The sequence below is a fragment of the Lytechinus variegatus genome, chromosome 12 (assembly GCF_018143015.1).
Source record: "Lytechinus variegatus isolate NC3 chromosome 12, Lvar_3.0, whole genome shotgun sequence".
Taxonomy (NCBI): Eukaryota; Metazoa; Echinodermata; class Echinoidea; order Temnopleuroida; family Toxopneustidae; genus Lytechinus; species Lytechinus variegatus.
In genome coordinates, this window is record NC_054751.1 from 11746541 (window position 1) to 11765106 (window position 18566).

The following is an 18566-nucleotide window of genomic DNA, read 5'->3' on the forward strand; positions in this document are numbered from 1 at the left end:
GTCTTAAAGTTTACTTTTCACACAACTGACATCTTGTAGCTTATAGCATAATCATAAAATATGTTTAGTGCATAGTTGAATTTAAATTGTCTTTTTTCTATTACCCGGTAAATAAAATCTTCTTTTGACTAAGGGTGGACGTGCACTTCTAATTAAAGCAGTATGCATTATTTAATACACAGTGTCGTTGCATTTCTGAAAAACGTTTCAATAGGAATTATTGAATACATGTATGTCCCAATAAACAAATAGTTGCAGTGTATTGGCAACTTGGCATTCATCAACACACAGAACTGATTACTTGGCATACAGAGTAAACCACAAATGATGTAATGCCTTATCTTTTGAAAGTAGCTGTTTACATTTTACATGTCACAATCTTACTGATCTACATTGAATACATATGTTTTGTACAGATTTTTTTTTTCTTTTTAGTGATCTTATGTAACAATTAATGCATGCAAATGATAACTTTATTCTGATTTTCATGTTCTGTTCTAATCTTCACTGTTCAATAATGATACCTGTAGTTGACATTATTGATCTTATGTATAAAGTTAGCTGTCGAAAAGTATACTTAAATTCTTAAGTAAAACATAATTTGTTTACTATTATTGGCATTAGATGTATCAAAGAAAGGAAATAGGCATTGTGATCATTGTCCCCATTCATTGTCATGATTGTCGCACCGATCGTACGACCGTGATCACCATGACAACAATGTAACTGTACACTATTACAACACGAGATGGCGCTGCACAATGCTGTACCCCGGGGTACTACGGTACCCCGGTGTACGGCGTGGTGCATCACATATAAAGATGTACATTTTTGTCCATCTATCTTGTTATTATTTGGTACAAATCTACAACACACAATTGTTCACGTCACTTATCATGATATGTGGCCAGAAAAATGGAGTTTATAACAAAAGCATAGTGCCTAATCATAGGGCTGATACTATGCTTGATTAAATTGATCATTACATACAATCAGTCGTATTAAAATCAACTGCATGATCAATCGCTAACCTTTTTTGTTACCGGGCACAGAGTGTTGCTTATAGTCACTGATCTCTTTCAGTCAGAAAAACAAACAAGGGCCAACCAGCGACCCTCCATCACATGTCCATCTTGACCTCCACCTCCGGGAATGGAAGGTCAAGCTTCCCTTTGACCATGACCCTCTTCTCACCGTACAAATTAACGCAATCACCGATCAAATCCAGAAGCTTCATCAGCCGACGGTCAATGGCTTCCAAGTGAGTTTCATGGATGACCGGATCGATCAGATCCTTGACCAGCGTGTGCTTCATGTGGTCACTCAACTTCTCCCGACTTCCGTTGACTTTTAAGAGATATTTGAAAGTGGAATCACGAATTCTAGAAAAAAGAAGGATAGGTGGAAAAGTGACATTGAAGTATGTTCAAACTAGTCCATCTTTACTGGTGAGGGATATGTATCAGAATTTATTTTCTTTATATATTCGACTTAGTTTATTGACCATGTCAGAGATCTTTCTCCTCATCACTAATATCAAATTGAGACAGAATTGAAAATATGTTTAAAAGCCTAAAAACTTCTCTTAATCTTAATTATTTACATCCTGAAAAGGAGACTGGCCATTTTGCAAGACTTGCAATATCTAGGTATGTTTGGTGTAAGGCTGTAAGCAGTACCATTTCATTTTGTCTATATTCATGATGAGATCAAAATGGTCCCTATACATAGCCTATTGTAATTCGAGAATTCAGTAGTTAATGGGTTAAGATGGCACTGCATGACAATGTTATTTACGTATAAGACTGGGAAAGGGGTAGTGCGTATGGTACTTCTACACAACACTATATTGATGGGTGGCAAATTGGAAATGTTGTGTAAATGTGTTTATAAATGTTATGTTTATTCAGGGCTGGATTTGATGTGTTACGTCCTTGTCTCTTTGTGCGCATATACAATCTTTTGGCATTACATGAAAATTTTAATGTAAACTGTTCCTGTTTTGAACTTTAATCTAAACATTTTTCAAACCATCTACATGTATATAGCCTCAAAATAAGAGTTGTATGTGAAAACAGTCTATTTTCCTAAATATTGACAATTGTTATTTCTTATACTTGTCATACTTAAGAAAAGTCAAATATGGGTATATCATGAGCACAAATTAGTACTAATCTAAAAAAAAATAATGAAAAGTCTCCACTTTGCACTTTCAAAGTGATCCCTATTAAAATCATATTGCATGTGTGATTGCTAGCATTTAAGATAAAGATAAACAGCAAAAGTGTCTCCGAAAAGGTCACTGTTAGAGAAGGAAACTTCGACATCATCAACTGATACTTACATACAGCACTGAGCTAAAGGCCCGAGAAGATTGAGGTCATCCAAAAAAGGGTTTCCGAAACCCTTCCCGTTATCAAGAGCAACTACAAAGCCTTTCGAACCATACTTATGGAGCATGTGAAAATGGTGCCTATCGTAATTCACTGAAAAATGTAAGAAAAGGAAAACCAAGAAATGCTCAAATCAAATAAATTCATGAATATTGATTTTAAAATCAAGGCACAAGTAAGTGGCGATTGAAATGCTCATTGAAATATGAATGAATGTACTTAAAGGGATGGTCCAGGCTGAAAGTATGTATAGGTTAATAAATAGAGTAGAATTCGCTGAGCAAAATGCAGAAAATTTCATCAAAATCAGATAACAATTAATAACAAAGTTACTGAATTTTAAAGTTAAGCAATATTTTGTGAAAACAGTTGTCATGAATATTCATTAGGTGGGCTGATGATGTCACATCTCCACTTGTTCTTTTGTATTTTTTTATATGAAATTAGGTTTATTCAAAATTTTTCCTCCAAGAACTAGAAAAATCAGATTGACAACTGATTTAGTGCATTAAATATTCATTGCTGCAACTTATTTCATTGTAAGGAAAACATATTATTCACACTAGTATGAAATTATGAAAAAATTATGATTTTATGTAATAACATAAGAAAACGGAAAGTGGAGATGTGACATCATCAGCCCACCTAATGAATATTGTGACGACTGTTTTCACAAAATATTCAAACTTCGATAAAATTATTATTTGTTATTCAATCTTGATGAAATTTTTGTCATTTTGGTAGGTGAATTCTACTCTATATTAAGATATAAATATTTTCAGCCCGGACCATCCCTTTAAAGCGTTCATCTTCTGCCATGTTTTATTGTGAAGTCAGGCGATAAAATATTACATTCAATAAAGTTTGTTTCTCTGGGCTCGCCAAACATTCAACACTCAGCCTGAAGGAGTGCATTAGGTGGTCGGGTTCACTAACTTTTGAGCACAACTTTATATATTCTGAATGTAACCTATTTCCGAAAGAAAAAAAGTGCAGTTGAAAATTCCAATGTACAAAATTTTTGGGAATCAAATCCAAATTGAATTAAAATTTCACAGAATTGTTCTGTTTATGATTTTAGATGAAATAGGATACAGTAACATGAAAGACCCATCTTATAATACTCCAAAGTTTACTATGACCACACGATTCGACCATACCCTCTTTAAAACTCATGTATTTGTGTTTAATTCACTAACACAGTAATAATTATGCAACAGTTATCATGATGGCTACTCTACAAAGTGGATTTGACTAATTTAAGTGACCTTTATGTCACTTTGTATATATCTGCATGTATGTGTTTTAAAAGGGACATATTGTGACTTCTTTCCCCACATATACAGTGCGTATCAAATAAAAGTTTACACTTTGAAAAAGCCCTGGGAATTAAAAAATATACAACATGTGGGTAATTTTTTCACATATAATCTTGGGTTTGGGTCTCATCTATCTAATGCAAGTAAAAGTTTTGACTGAAAGTTACACTTGAGTGAGCACTGTCCATTTTTGCAAAGCTCGCAGAAATCTGTTTGCGCAGAAATGCTCGTTTTCACGCTTTGTGAAGGAGAAAGGGCGAAATCAAACTAACCCTGCGAAACATTTCTCATCCATTTCCCTTGCACTTTCAGTCAATTGAAATGAAACAGATACATTCAAGCATTCTGTAACAAATTTGCCACCAAAATTGAAATTTCAACACTTAATAAGAACAACTTTTACCCTTTTGTGCCAGCTGGATCTGAGGACATAACTGAATCTCAACAAAAGTTTATATCAGACATCTCCAACATTTTTTCACTAAGTTTGTATCATTCAAAGTGGGTTTACAATTACATTTCATTTTTCATTTATTACCCGTTTCTCCATAATTTTCCCAAGCTTGAAAATGATGAACAAAATGAAAATGAAGCCTAAGCCATTTCATGTAAATCACAGCTCAGTGTAAAGCAAATATCGTCACGATGGCCTCGGTGTGTGGGGGAGTGGGGTGGGGCGCAATGCACTCTTTGAAGTGTTTTTGGCAAGGAAATAAGTTAAAAAAGGTAAAATATGTAATCAAATCAATTTTACTAGCTAATTTCCTCGTGTTCTTCATGATTAAGGTCTACTTTTATTCGCATAACAATTTCAGAGTTCTGCGCAAATCAATTTTCACTAACTTTTCAAAAGTAAGTGTTGCTCACTCAAGCGGAAATATTTTTCGACAGTTATATCGTTATTTGCTTAAGTGGATCTGTACCAATGCTAAAATGTGGAAAATCTTTAGGATATTACAAACATATAATTTTACAAGATTTTTTCTAAGTGTAAACTTTTTTTTGATACGCACTGTAGAGTTATCACAAGCAGATACGAAAATAGATTCAGAAACAGATTTCCAGTAGTGGAAGTATATTTCCAAAAAGGAATGTAAAGTTGAACCCGAGTAACAAGGTATAGATGGAAATTAGCTGAGGATACTCACACATAAGAAAGTCAAAAATAGATTGCTCGACGAGATCCAACAGGAACCTGCCCTCTGCATTGGCTGAATTCTATGAATAAACATTTAAAGGGGATAGTCAACCCTTGAAAATTGATGACCAATTCTCTTCAATTTACCCACAAATTGCAAACATCCTTCAAAGAGGGCAGGGGTTCAAGTATCATCCATTTTAATGCAAAATCTTTTTGAATAGGAAATTTAATTTGATCAATCATATGATCAGATGAATGACCTATCAATAAAAGTCAAACCTGATTGGTTTATAATCAATAATGCACCTCGCAGAAAAGTCATCGTTTAAAACTGAAAAGTTCACAATGGAGTTTGTATCTAAAGAGGGCCACAATTCCGAAATCAAGATCTAGTTGCAACATAGCGTTCTCTTCTAAAATTTAATTAAGAAAATTCTGTCGCTATATGGCTATGAGTTCTGTTAATGCTTCACTAAATGAACAGAAAATATCAATAAATATTGCATATTAATCTGGTAGTAGTAACATTGGTAAGACAGCTTATAATGGGTGGTTACTAGAATGTATATCAATTTTTATCATCAAAATCAAATATAAAATATGTTGAGTGTTAAGTGAGAATTTTAGTCTCGAATAGAGAACTTTTTCAGAAAATATGTAAAATATTTCATTGTTCTAAAATATCCTTCAACGACAATCAACCCACTACATCAATGACTTGAACACATTGACAAGTTGCAAAACTTAAATATGTTTTAAAGTTAACAAATCTAACCCTAACAAACACAATTCTCAAGGTTCACAAAAAACTTAAGTTTGAATATATGAGATGATCAAAGAACTACAAGTATCAACCATAATATAATATTTTTTAAATTATTTGTCATGCAAAAAAAATATTATCTAACAACCACAATGTGTTGCCACAATTCCCCTGTACAAACATATGGTCCTGATTAGAACAATATAAAACATTGAACAGAATTTAAATTGGATTATTGGATAGGGCATGCAAAATGGGGCATTCTATTTCAGTCTACGTCAACAGTGCAGAGTATATTCATTGGAGGAATTCTGGTGACTTTTCCCCCTACAAAATACAATTTGTCATGCTTTGTTTGTTAAACAGATTGACGAAAGAACTGACGACTGAACCGAAGGATGATAACAACAGGAAACGGTAATAATCAGAGGGAAGTTCAAATAGAAAAGAATATTCTTGAATGATAATGTAACTGAGCACATAACCCTCCCCCTCCCGGGCATTCAACAATATGAAATAAGATAACTGAGAACAACCCCCCCAAAAAAAAGGAATAAATGAAAAATAAAGAAACAAAATGAAATAAACAATATAGATACATAAATTAAAAAAAATGAAATGAAATAAAGTGTCATAGTTAAAAACAATTCTAACAAAAATAACTATCAATGATAATGAAATTTGATGATAAAAAATAATGGTCCCCATACCTTTAAAATGGAAATTGAGTTTGTGCAAAGGTAAAGGACTATATATCAGAGGAAGAAAGTTAATGGAATAAGATGAAATGATAAAGATGCACTGAAAATCTTTCTTCCTGTCCTTCACCACACACTAAATACAGAAGGAAGTCAGTGGTAAAACCTTATAAGCCATATTGACCTTTTTTGTCTGGGTTTCTTGTAGTTCTGATTCATTGATGAACCTATGATTCAAGAGGGTTGTCTTCTCAAAAGGAACACACGCTGACACTTAACTTTGAAATTTGAAATATGAAGGTACATATTTATACAATTTCTTGTCCACTGCCCAATTAGCAGGGGTTTTCTTCTTTTTTTTAAAAATAAATTTATCGATGACAGGGTAGAAAGAATATGGAAAAGGATTATTTACTCACTTTTAAGATTTCTTCACAAATATTTTGTTCTTGCCATCTGTTGTACAATGAAAATGAAACACAGATGGAGTATAATATTAGTTTATACTCTTTAAATGATAAAGCATTGTACATCCTGCTGTGGAAATCAACTGAAAATAAAAGTCATTTAACCAATCTGTAAGCAAAATTAACATACAAACCTTAAACTTGTGTGAGAAAATAAGATAGCCTCCTTAAAAACATACGGATTGACAAGAGAGGCAAGAAAAAATATTTTATTCAAAAGTTATTGGTGCAAAAATGGAAAAATCTAGCAATGGGAAATAGACATGTAATTCAGAAAGTCCTGTTCAGTTGATCAAACTGTGAGTTTTGACATGAAACCACACCTTTTCCTTTAACTTAAAAGTTATATATTCACTTGGAAACGAAAGAAATCTTTGAGAGGGACTTATATCACCTGCCACATGCACCTTATCTTTCTAACAGTCTGCCAAATACCTTGCTGCTGTCGTAATTCATATGCCTACGCAGGCTAGGAAACAGTGAGGTGCCAAGGTTAGTGTATAATTAAGCCCAGTGCACACTTTTGAACAAATGAAATTGTATGAAAATCCCTTGAAGTATTACTTGTTCATATATAAGACAGCAAATTAATATAATAAACACCTTGTACAAGATGTTTGAACAGATATTAGCTAGAACTACAATGAATAAAATTAGTTGTACAAGACCCATATTGCCCTGATTTTTTTTTTTTTGGGGGGGGGTGGGTTAGGGGTTCCAATCTCATTTTGTCATCAATTGGAACAATATAATCTAATTGGCAATACCACTGGGATTGAATGCAGAACACCATCAAAATCTAGAACAAAACATACGGACATGACTCAAGTGTTACTCTGATTCTGAATATATTAGATCCTGTACTATATGTGACTATACTGTATGCGACACAGATATACAGTACACCTGTTTAAGATATCAACCTAAATTTCCTTAGACCAGTCTCAGTCAGCACTGGCCAAATGTTGTTATTGTAATTAATAGCATTACTAACCCCTTGTTAGGAAACTGTACAGTAAATTACAGGGATTCAATATAAATCCTGATAGGCTGTGTATAGTCACCACTGGAATTCCAGATTTAGATTTAAATCCTTTAAGTTTAATACTTTTTTAATCTGAATCTCAGGTATACACTATAATCTGCTCAAATTATTCAGATAGATACGTGTACCTTATTGGGAGGGGGGGGGGGACTTATAAGGCAATTCTATTCAAGAATGAAAAGTTCCTCATCTAGAAGACAAGTATTCTGTCATTAAATCAAATGAAATCTATTCATTCTGTCAAGAATTTTCTATCTTAAAAAAAATTAATGCCCCTCTGGTAAGCAACTTGTTTGGCAACTTTTACTGAATTTGAATCTGGGGGGGGGGGGGTACTTTCATTGATGAATGGATACCATGTGCGACCATTGGGTCTCAAAAAGCACCCTAAACATTTATTTTCCATATTCTGGAAATGCACCCCTTAACAAGAATAGTGTGTGAAACCGTACCCTTAATATGTATTGGAAACAAAACGATACTATTGGCAAGTATTTCCTGAATCAAACCCCTAAACAAGTACAGCGATATTTCAATTGTTATGTCACGGACTTCGGTCGTCGGTTTTACCTTTACCTACATCATTAGTACAGCCCCACCTCCCACACCTCGCACAAATCGTACTCTAAACACGTAGTGTTGACTCTTGGGGCAAAAAGTACATCCTTTATAAAACATATTAGTCTTAATTTTTTACACCCTTGCAAATTTGACGCTAAACACGTAGCTTTTCTAGCAAAAATGGATACCCTCTTTTCATTATTTTAGGGTTTTTGACAGCTTTCGAATCAAATTCATTTTAAATGCCAAAAAAAAAGAAAACAAGAGTTATGATAAACTTACATTTGAGCCTCCCGGATTCCATGACTCCATGGGTTGGGTCTATCGAAAATGGGATCCTCGTTGCCATGGTAAAATGGTATCATGACACACAGGGAGACCTCCAGCATCTCGCCCCGCCCACAAACAGGATGATCCTTGTTGCAAAACCATGGAGCACACTTCCCTTCAAAGCATGTGTTTCCCCCTGCAATACATATAACAAAATCATTTTGTTCTGATATCATATGTTGTCCCCCACAAAAGAAGACAATGAATGAGTGATGATAGAGGCATATGTTTCCATTAATTCATACATGTAAGTTATATATTTAAATACTGATGAGAGAATAATTGACAATACAGCCATGCATAATTCCTTAAACTATCAAGTTGATTTGCTTTTGGCTAAATAATATCATATGATATAATGAAAGACCACCACTCCCCCCCCCATAAAAAACGAGGCTGTTCTGATGGTTAGTGAGAGACAGATAGCAAACTCTGTATAGTCTGGAATATTGAAATTCTATCTTTTATATACGGACTTGTATATTTATCCAACATACATGTACATGACGCCCATCAATAGAGGCATTTTTTCGCTCTCTTAAAGGAGGACATGGCTATTAATTTATCTAATTGTTTAATATCATCATTGTTATCATCATCGTCATCATCATCACCCTCATCATCGTCATCCTCCTCCTCCTCACCATCATGTAATGCATCATGAAACATTGTTGCATTTTTGTAAGGAAAAAATAGGCTCTGTTCTATGCATATTTCAAATATTCATGATTTCCATCCTTCGTAAAAATGTTACCATTCCCCAAAGCAATCACGAAATTGCTACAAAAATGTGCTTCAATGTAGGAAAAAGGGTAATCCATGTGTATGATTTTCATGTTTTCAGAAAGGAAACAGGGCTATAATACTCTGATTAATAAGCCAGAGACAATTATAACAGGGAGAAAGGAACAACTAAAGCACCAAAAGCCGAGGACAATAGTGGTTATTACTTCGTGGAAACAGGGTTGATTGGTCCCTTTAACAATGGGTTCATGACTATTGGTGGGGGTAATAAGAGGACTTCCTCCATCCTTACAAAGAACTTTACAGACACCTACACTCTACCAATCTTCACCCCCTACTTTCATAGGACATATCTTTAAAATATACAATGAATTGAACATTATGAAGATGTCGAAGTTTTATGAATTAGGTCTAAATGTATATACTTTCTAAGTTATGATGACATTTCAAAAACTTAACCTTGGTTAAGATTTCAATATTGACGCAGCTGCCACCGTCGGAAAAGTGGCGCCTGTAGACTCACTTTGCTATGCAGGCAAAACAAAAACTACATCCAACATATGATTATTGAACCTAACATGAACCTATCCGTGTTATCCAAACTCTCATTGGGGTATCAAAATGAAATTTAGGCCTACTAATATGCATAATCAACTTAATCTAAGAAATTATAAGAAGAACAGATTATTACTAGTATTACAATATCTTTGTCACTTTCATAGTTCTGCATGTTTACCATTCGGGTAATAGACATGGTATAATTTATTTCTAATTTGCAGTATATGATTCCAAACATACAATATATTGCAAAATACAGAAAATAGACACATGCATGATGTAACATTTTTCTAGAATGCAGTATAAACTCACCATCACGAAAGAAGGAATTTAACAAATCTTTGTCTTTAGTTTTCATCTTTATATCAGCAGTGATATTGAGAACACGTCCAGCACATGGAGGAGACCTGCGGAAATTTAATATTCTGGGGAAGAAAAAAAAGTTTCAGAAAGTTTTCAAAGTTTTTTTTTTTAGTTCTAACAAAGAGAATAGGCCTTGAAGTGCAAAAATACATCCTGGATATATGCAAGTAACTGTAGGAAAGGATGCGAGAAATAATAGAAATTGAGCGTAAAATGATCTTCTGAGACAATCTTATATACCGTAACCAAATTGAATAAGATAACTTATTTCCACCTAAATTATGCACAACTAAACTAAAGAAGAATACACAATGAAATATGAACAGTCAAATTTCATTGTGGGGGAGCCCCCCCCCCCAATTTTTTTCCAAATCTGGTGCCAAACATGATTAAATGTTGCTGTACTGTACACATGTATCCACACCCAAATGAAGTATGATCAAATTAAAGTCTACAACTAAAGAGAGAAATATGAAAAAGACAAAATCAAAATTAACACAAAAAAAATATAAGTTGAATATTAATATTCAACCTTTTGGGAATAAAGAAAAAGAGATCATGCTCAATTTATTTGATTTTTTTTTTGGGGGGGTGTGTACTTAGTCATTGGAGGAAAGAGTTTTTACTGCTGTATACTGGACAAAAGAGTCCTAAATAATAGGCCAAATAAATTTAACAACATTTGGCATTCAATTTGCCAAACTTAATTTGCAACATGTATGACCAGTACATGAACTTTTCAGTATCAAGCACTATCCATTGGTAGCACACATCAGAGGCCTCTTGCTTACTGCCTTGATGAATATACGCTCTACTTTACCGTGCACACATGCTTGAGTCATACATCCCCCATCCTACAAGCTTTAAATTGTTTTTATTATTTATGTCCCTGAATATATCCCCCTAAGGTACGCAGTAGATTCAGATTACTTACAACTTGCATAAACAACAAGCAGCTACATGTAGTTATTACAAGTACATATTTACTGAGTGAATATTGTTTATTTTTTTGAAGATATTGTGAGAAGTTGTTAGGAAAGAAGACTGATAAAATACTGTAGTAGAATGTCAAGAAATATATCACCTGTCACTAACTGCCATTAACTAATTTGATAATCATGTACAACTCTTTTTGCTTTTCATCAAATCAATATAAATCACAAAATTAAATTTGAACTTTTTATAGCGCAACCATGAATGCAAATTTGTCAAAATAATGATGACAGTGGTTGACAGTATGTAGGCCTTCATGTATTGAGAAAGTATGGCTAACCATAATGCATAATTTTATACTGATTGTCTTTTTTTCTTCATTTTTTTAACGAGTAACAAGGAACAACCATCTACTCGATTTGAGTGACTGTTATGAAGTTAAATGACATGTATACACATTCTTGATTTTACCAAATTTAGGTAAAAGAAAAACAAAACAAAATACATTATTGTGGGCTACATGTACCTTGTGCTCCAAGTGGAAATAATTAAAGATCTTCTACGTTTAAAGGTCAAGACCACCTCAGAAAAATGTTGATTTGAATCAATGGAGAAAAATCAGACAACCATAATGATGAAAATTTCATCAAAATCGGATGTAAAATAAGAAAGTTCTGATATTCTAAACTTTCGCTTATTTTTAACAAATATGCACAATTTAGTCACATTCAAATAAAAGAATTGATGATGTCCCTCACTATTTCTTTTGTGTTTATTGTTTGAATTACACAATATCTCAATTTTTTACAGATTTGACAATGAGGACCAACTTAACTGAACAATAAAATGTTAAACAATGGTAATTCCACATGTTCAGGGAGAAACAAAACTTTGTTTCACAGGACAATGAGGAGAAAATTAGAATATTTCATATAATTAAATATATAAGAAATAGTGAGTGAGTGATGTCATCAGTTCCCTCATTTGTATATCGACCGGAATGTGCATAATTATATATAACAGTTTTGTGAAATAAAGGGAAACTTCAAAATGTCATAACTTTCTTATTTTACATTCGATTTCGATGAAATTTTCTGTGTTATTCTTGCTGGATTTTTCTCTTTTTATTCAATCAACTTTTTGTTGGGGTGGACCTGTCCTTTAAGGTAAGCTGTTTAGCACAAAACACTGACTTTTCACATTGACTGTCTCTACACATTACATTCATAATTTGATTTGGTAACATTGGTTTTACTGTGAGTGGTCAAACCAAGTTCCCCACTCTAGATCTGTCCATATGTACTCAACATGGCAGTAAGTAAAAAATAAATATTAGTTTATTCTAAGATAAAGAGGGACCTCCTGCTTGCACTAAATATTTCAGACTAACACACACACACACCTATAGCCTATATCAAGCTTGGGGAGAATCGATCTTAATGCCCAAATTGATCAATTAGTCATTAGTGTAATGCATAGCATTGGAATGAAGATATTGGTACCATATCTATGAATGGAAATGAACAAGTTACGTATTTACAGGATTACTACATGTACCACTAAGAGAAACATTATTTTTGGATGTACAAAAATATTTACAGAAGAGAATGATTAGAATGAACTACGAGTAACCTATTTGAAATGAAATGATGATTAAAGTCCACAATACTACATATCAAAGCTATTAAAATGAAAGGCAGAATTTATGCCAGAAATTACTTTAGTTATTTTAGTACATTTCCAAAGGAAAAAACAACAACTAATGAACCTCTTCATGGAATATCAAAATTACATGCAGTTTAACCAGCAGTTTGTAGATATTAATATTTTGAACTAAATTACGGTATTAGGTTGGCTAATGCATGATTTTATGAGAGTGTAGGCCTACATACTGTACCTCATTAATGTACCAGTACTCTAAAATAAGTTTACTACCAGAAAATTGGAAAGCTTACCTGTCCAGATGAAATGCAGCTATTTCTGCGTTATGTCTCTCAATATCTAACCAAAATGGCTGTTCTTCATCATAATTATATACTAGACTCCTTGGAGTTCTGAGGAAATAAATGAGATGTTTAAATAACATTTAATATCACACTGCTGAAAATCACAAAGGCTTACATCCTCTGTCTTCTTTATATTGAAGTATCACTTTACATCCAAAATTGACTGCTACCTTCAGACTCGGTCCAATGCTATTCAAGAGAGAATTTCAGGAAGAAAGCCTGGCCTTACTATCATATTGACTTTAGGCAAGTGACCAAAAGTTCAGTCAGGTCTATAGTGAGACCACATGGCTACTAACATCACAGCTTAACCGGGGAGGGGGGGGGGAGGGGGAGAGAAAATAACAAGGGAATTATTAAAATGATCCAACTAGGGATAATGTGTTACTACAAACTTTAAATGATAATGTCTGCATTCCTCATTGTAACATTGACAAGCAATATCCAGCTTTGGGAATAGCACTTAAAAATACAAGACACTGGATATGGTTGTGGCTCAGTTGTGGAGTGATGGGTTCAATCACTTCTATTAAGAAATGATGTTAATAAAACTTCAGAATGTAACAGAAGACCAGATAATAAAGCTGGAATTGCAAATGAGAGTTATTTGTTCATGATTCGAGCAAATTATATTATGTTTCTTCAAAGAATACATTTTGAAAAGTTTATGAAACAGTTTTGAAATAAAAGACAAATAAGAATACTTCCAACTGGAGGTTAAAGTAAAGAATCAACTACCAACTTTTACCTCATTGGTTTTAGCATTGCATAATTCCCATCAGCCAATTTAACATGAAGTTTAAGTTGACTCCCACCGTGGAACAAACCCACATCTACAATCTCTGTAGTGGCCAAGCTCTCGAGTAGATCATTCATGTATGGAGCATTGCGGCTATACATCTGATTCTCGTTGATATCTGCATGAAATTTTTGCCATGGTAACAGATGTGTCCTACAGGTCGAGATTTAAATACATAAGAGAGAAGGTTTTAGGATCGCACATTGACTTCAATGCAAAATGTAGATGAAATCACACTCTGTGATTCTCTATGACATTATTTATCACTGGTTCTTGGTAAGAATTTAAATATTTTTTTTAGCACACAAGATTCAGTTAGCTCACAAAATCAACAGAAGAAACACAAAGAGAAATGTAATTTTACATCAATTTAAGACTAATCTAAAGTCACTGATTGGGTTATAGCTACCTATTTGCTCATATCAATTTGTTTGCGCTCCTTTTTTGCAGTGCGTAGCGTGTTAAATTATTTCCCTATGGAGAATAATAGAAAATACGCCGTTTTTGAGGAATTTGAGCAAAGATATCTCCCAAACGCGTCAACAAGGTGATCTATCAAAACAGAATAGAATAGAGCAGATTCTCACCTTGAACATGATATGATTTTCATTTAATTTTAGTCAAATTAAGTTCTGTCACTTTTGAGGTTTTTGGAACCTTTCTTGATGATTTTGGAAATCCATTTGTACATGAGCCAATGGGCAAGTGAGGGAAACGAAACGTTTGGTGCGACTTCACATTGTTGTAAAAAAATATATACGTCACAATAGACCCTATAAAAAAAAGACATTTTGCAGAAAATGCTGTAGATTGCGAATACCTAAGAATGATTTTGATTGGATAAAAAAACCTCTGTCACTTTTCACATTTGCAAAAGCTTTTGCAATAATTGGTCACTATAGTTTGGCGGGTTCAGCCGATGGCATTGTGTGTACACAGTATAGTACACAGTACACACGCATAGCTAGGCAACGCAGCGCGTGAAGAATTTTGCACGTTTTCATTATTCGTACAGCGACGACTTGAGTGTATGTTGGATAGGACCGTACCATTTTTGACCGGGGGGTGTGCCAATGAATGCAAGTGATCAAGAGTTACAAAACTGAAGGGAGTGAGAAAACAAGGAAAGTGAGAGGGAAATTTATGAAAACAAGTAATGCGAGGAAAAATGACAAGAAAAGGAGAGAAAGGAGAAGAAGTGAAAACACGCAGCTGAGTGCGCTCACGATATGTAAGTTGAACACCCCTGCACCGCAATGTAGCAGCCCGCCACTATACACGTAGACTGCCTGCACGATGCGAAGACAGCGGCGCGTATTAGTGACTGTGCGTTAAACGTCCCATTTCTATGCCTTATAAGAGGAGCGTTTTTTGTACACAACAAATTGATATGTATATCATTAAAAAATTGAGGAAAAATGAGAAAAGGCCCAAACCCCTCATAACAACAATACATGCAATTACATAGTTACAAACAGTTTAGAAGTATACAATGTGTGCATTGTTTACTGATTTCCTTTCGTTTTCAGTCTGTACATGTAATATATATCTATATTCCTTTTCAGAGTTCAATGATTCCTTGACAAATATATGTAATTCTTAAAAATGCACATAAACTTCAGATGATCTAAGGTAGATCTAAACCAATTAGCAAAGAAAATTTCATTTTTGCAAAATCACAATTGACCTTTCTGTAAAAACAGGAGTTTGACAAACTATATGGTAGTAAAATTATCACTAATGAGATTTTGATGGTTTTTACACAAATTTTAAAGGCTGAAAGTACAACAAAACATAAAAGTGACAAAATCGTGATGTAAAATTCACCTGCCACTTCATCAGATTATTTTGAAAACTAATCACATAGACTATTTTAAAGGATTCCTGACGTTTAATGAATTCATTAGAGACTATTCTTGCTTTGATCAGTTTAAACATTTGCTCTTATTTTAGAGGGGAACTGTGGAATAAAAGCAAAAGAATGAAAGATGAATTTAGTCCTGAAAATTGTATAAAAAAATTAGGCATAAAAGTAGAAGTTATGCCTAACATTCTCATATTTATTAGAAAAGCTATATATATATATATATATATATAAATAATAATAATAATAATATGTCCATTTATATAGCGCAGTTACTATGTGCATATACTCAACTGCGCATTGATACTTGGTATCATATTATTACCCCGGCTGTAGCTGAGCCGCCATATTAATAGGCGCTAAAGCGTTCAAGGAAAAATCCTACCGGGTACCCATTCACCTCACCTGGGTCGAGTGCAGCACAATGTGTGCAGCACAATATATATATATATATATATATATATATTAATGAGGCAAAGTGGTAATGCATTGTACTAATAGTTCCAACTGAGTTTATTTTGAACTCCAAATTTATATATATATATATATATATATATATATATATATATATATATATATATATATATACACAGTCAATGAAATAACAAAGTATGTCACCCATCACAGAAAGAAAACAACAATAATCAAACTAAATGAAGAATAGTCAAAGAATGCTCAATTATTTCACTTTAACTAGTTTCGTCTTTAATTCTTCAGATATATACATATATGCACATCCTGTGGTGAAATTATATTACAGGCACGTCAACCAATAAATATTCATTTTGTATTTCATTATATGATAATCAAAGAATCAAACTTAATTCATATAACTGAGGAAAGAACAGAAGTATATCCTTTTTCATAACAAAATACAAAATAAATGTGTGATGTCATAAAGACATTATGTGCAACAATGAAGTAAAAAAATATATACAGACCTACAGACGCTGATACAATTATAATACAGGGATTTGATTGATGATGAACATGATGATAATGTAGTAGTAGTAATAATGATAATATTTAATAATAATAATGATGATAATAATAATAATAATAAAATAATTAAATTATAATAATAACCATAAAAATAGTATTAGTAATAATAATACTGATAACAATACTCAATAAATAATAATAGTAACAAAATGAATACTACTTCTCCTTATAAACTTCCACTAGGTTTTTTTTCAGTCATAATAAGAATAATAACAATAATATACAGACTAATAATGATAATAACAATAACGATAACATTTGTAATAAAGAGCTGGATAGTTAACATTTCTAGATATTGCATTGTTTGACATTGACTTTTAATGGATTTGAATGTAACATTCAGAACATTAATTTTTAAAGGATCGGGAGCAAGGGTGTGGCTCTATTCTAAGGGTACGTGCACTCACCCATTTTTCTTATCTTTGGATCCACTGGACACCCAATTTGGCCTTTCTCTCCTTTTTCCTGCAACCCACGCGTCGTAGGTACTAGCATTCTGATGGTCTCGAACTGCCCTTTCTTTGCTGGTTAGCAGATTTATTCCGTCCATAATACTGGTATTTTCTAAGGTCTTCTTGAAATTCCGATGGATACTTTCCATTCTTGCGGCAACAGGGGCTCCAACCTCTCGGAGCACTGCGAATATTGTCATCAAAGTCGTGCAACACACGAAAATTGTTCCCCAAAACATAAACCGCCATCGTAATTTCATTTTGATTATTGTAGAGTCTTCATCCACTACTTAGAAGCCTGCTAAGAAAGCAACGAAGGTTTACACTTTATTCCATCTCTTGGTAATTCAAAGGAAGACTTACAAACTTTTTCAACAAAGTCACTGTTGATCCTTTTCAGTGTATCGTTTATCCATTCCGGGCATGCAAAGTTAGTAAATTCCTCTGAATGCATTTAATGCGGTTTTAGCTCCGCTCGCGATCCGAGCTGAGCTCATTCAGTGAGCGCGAGCTGTACTGTTGAAGTCGCGTGGTTCGAGATTTCGTTTTGTACCATACCATGTGAATTAATAAATGCTCCTTCATTTTCTGCGCCTAGAAAGAGACTAGAGCCCAAAGATCATACAAACTTTCAGAAGTTTACTATAAATTGCTGTAATATTAAGTGTGTTCCTTGTATGATTGAATAGGCACTAAGGTATAAATCAACTCCATTATACTTTTAGAGAACCATAATATTTTATGGATAGTAAATACACAAAATGTGTTGATTTTGTTTTACAAAAAATGCCGGCAAAAATGTCGATCAGTATCTTTCGGACTGCATTAATAATAATTGCCCTTTTTTGTGTAAGTCATCTACTGAGTGCTTCAATTCATGCTTTCGTTATGTGCCATTTTGATTTATGTAATAGTTTGCTTTATAGTCTTCCGTCTAGTCTAATTCATATTATTATTATTGTTATTATTATTATCATCATCATTATTACTACCATTTTCATCATCATTTATCAGCGGAGCCGCGTGAAGCCTGTCGGGAGGGACAAAAAGGGTGGCATTCAGGGGTCTTTTTACTGAAAAAGAAAGAACAAAAAATTTTAACTGTAAAAAAAAGCACCAACGTTTTGG

At 33.5% G+C, this 18566-nt stretch overlaps 1 protein-coding gene across 1 annotated transcript; it reads right to left on the reverse strand.

The window, feature by feature from the left end:
* Positions 1–1047: 1047 nt before the first annotated feature.
* LOC121425685 (extracellular serine/threonine protein kinase FAM20C-like) lies at positions 1048–17921 on the reverse strand. Its single transcript, XM_041621847.1, has 9 exons — positions 17394–17921; positions 14070–14273; positions 13271–13369; positions 10332–10444; positions 8670–8853; positions 6734–6770; positions 4861–4930; positions 2345–2486; positions 1048–1382 (listed from the first exon to the last, which is right to left on the reverse strand). Exons 1-9 carry the CDS (start codon positions 17696–17698, stop codon positions 1121–1123), a joined length of 1416 nt encoding a protein of 471 aa, XP_041477781.1. The 5' UTR covers positions 17699–17921; the 3' UTR covers positions 1048–1120.
* Between the last annotated feature and the right edge of the window lie 645 nt (positions 17922–18566).

What these genes read in the sequence shown, in the direction of transcription:
- LOC121425685 (XM_041621847.1), bottom strand. Translation starts at nt 17,698, where the DNA reads ATGAAATTACGATGGCGGTTTATGTTTTGGGGAACAATTTTCGTGTGT. An exon ending in TCCAAAGATAAGAAAAATGG is followed by an intron (nt 14,274 to 17,393) that starts GTGAGTGCACGT and finishes CTCGACCTGTAG; the next exon opens with GACACATCTGTTACCATGGC. An exon ending in GGAATCCGGGAGGCTCAAAT is followed by an intron (nt 6,771 to 8,669) that starts GTAAGTTTATCA and finishes ATTGTACAACAG; the next exon opens with ATGGCAAGAACAAAATATTT.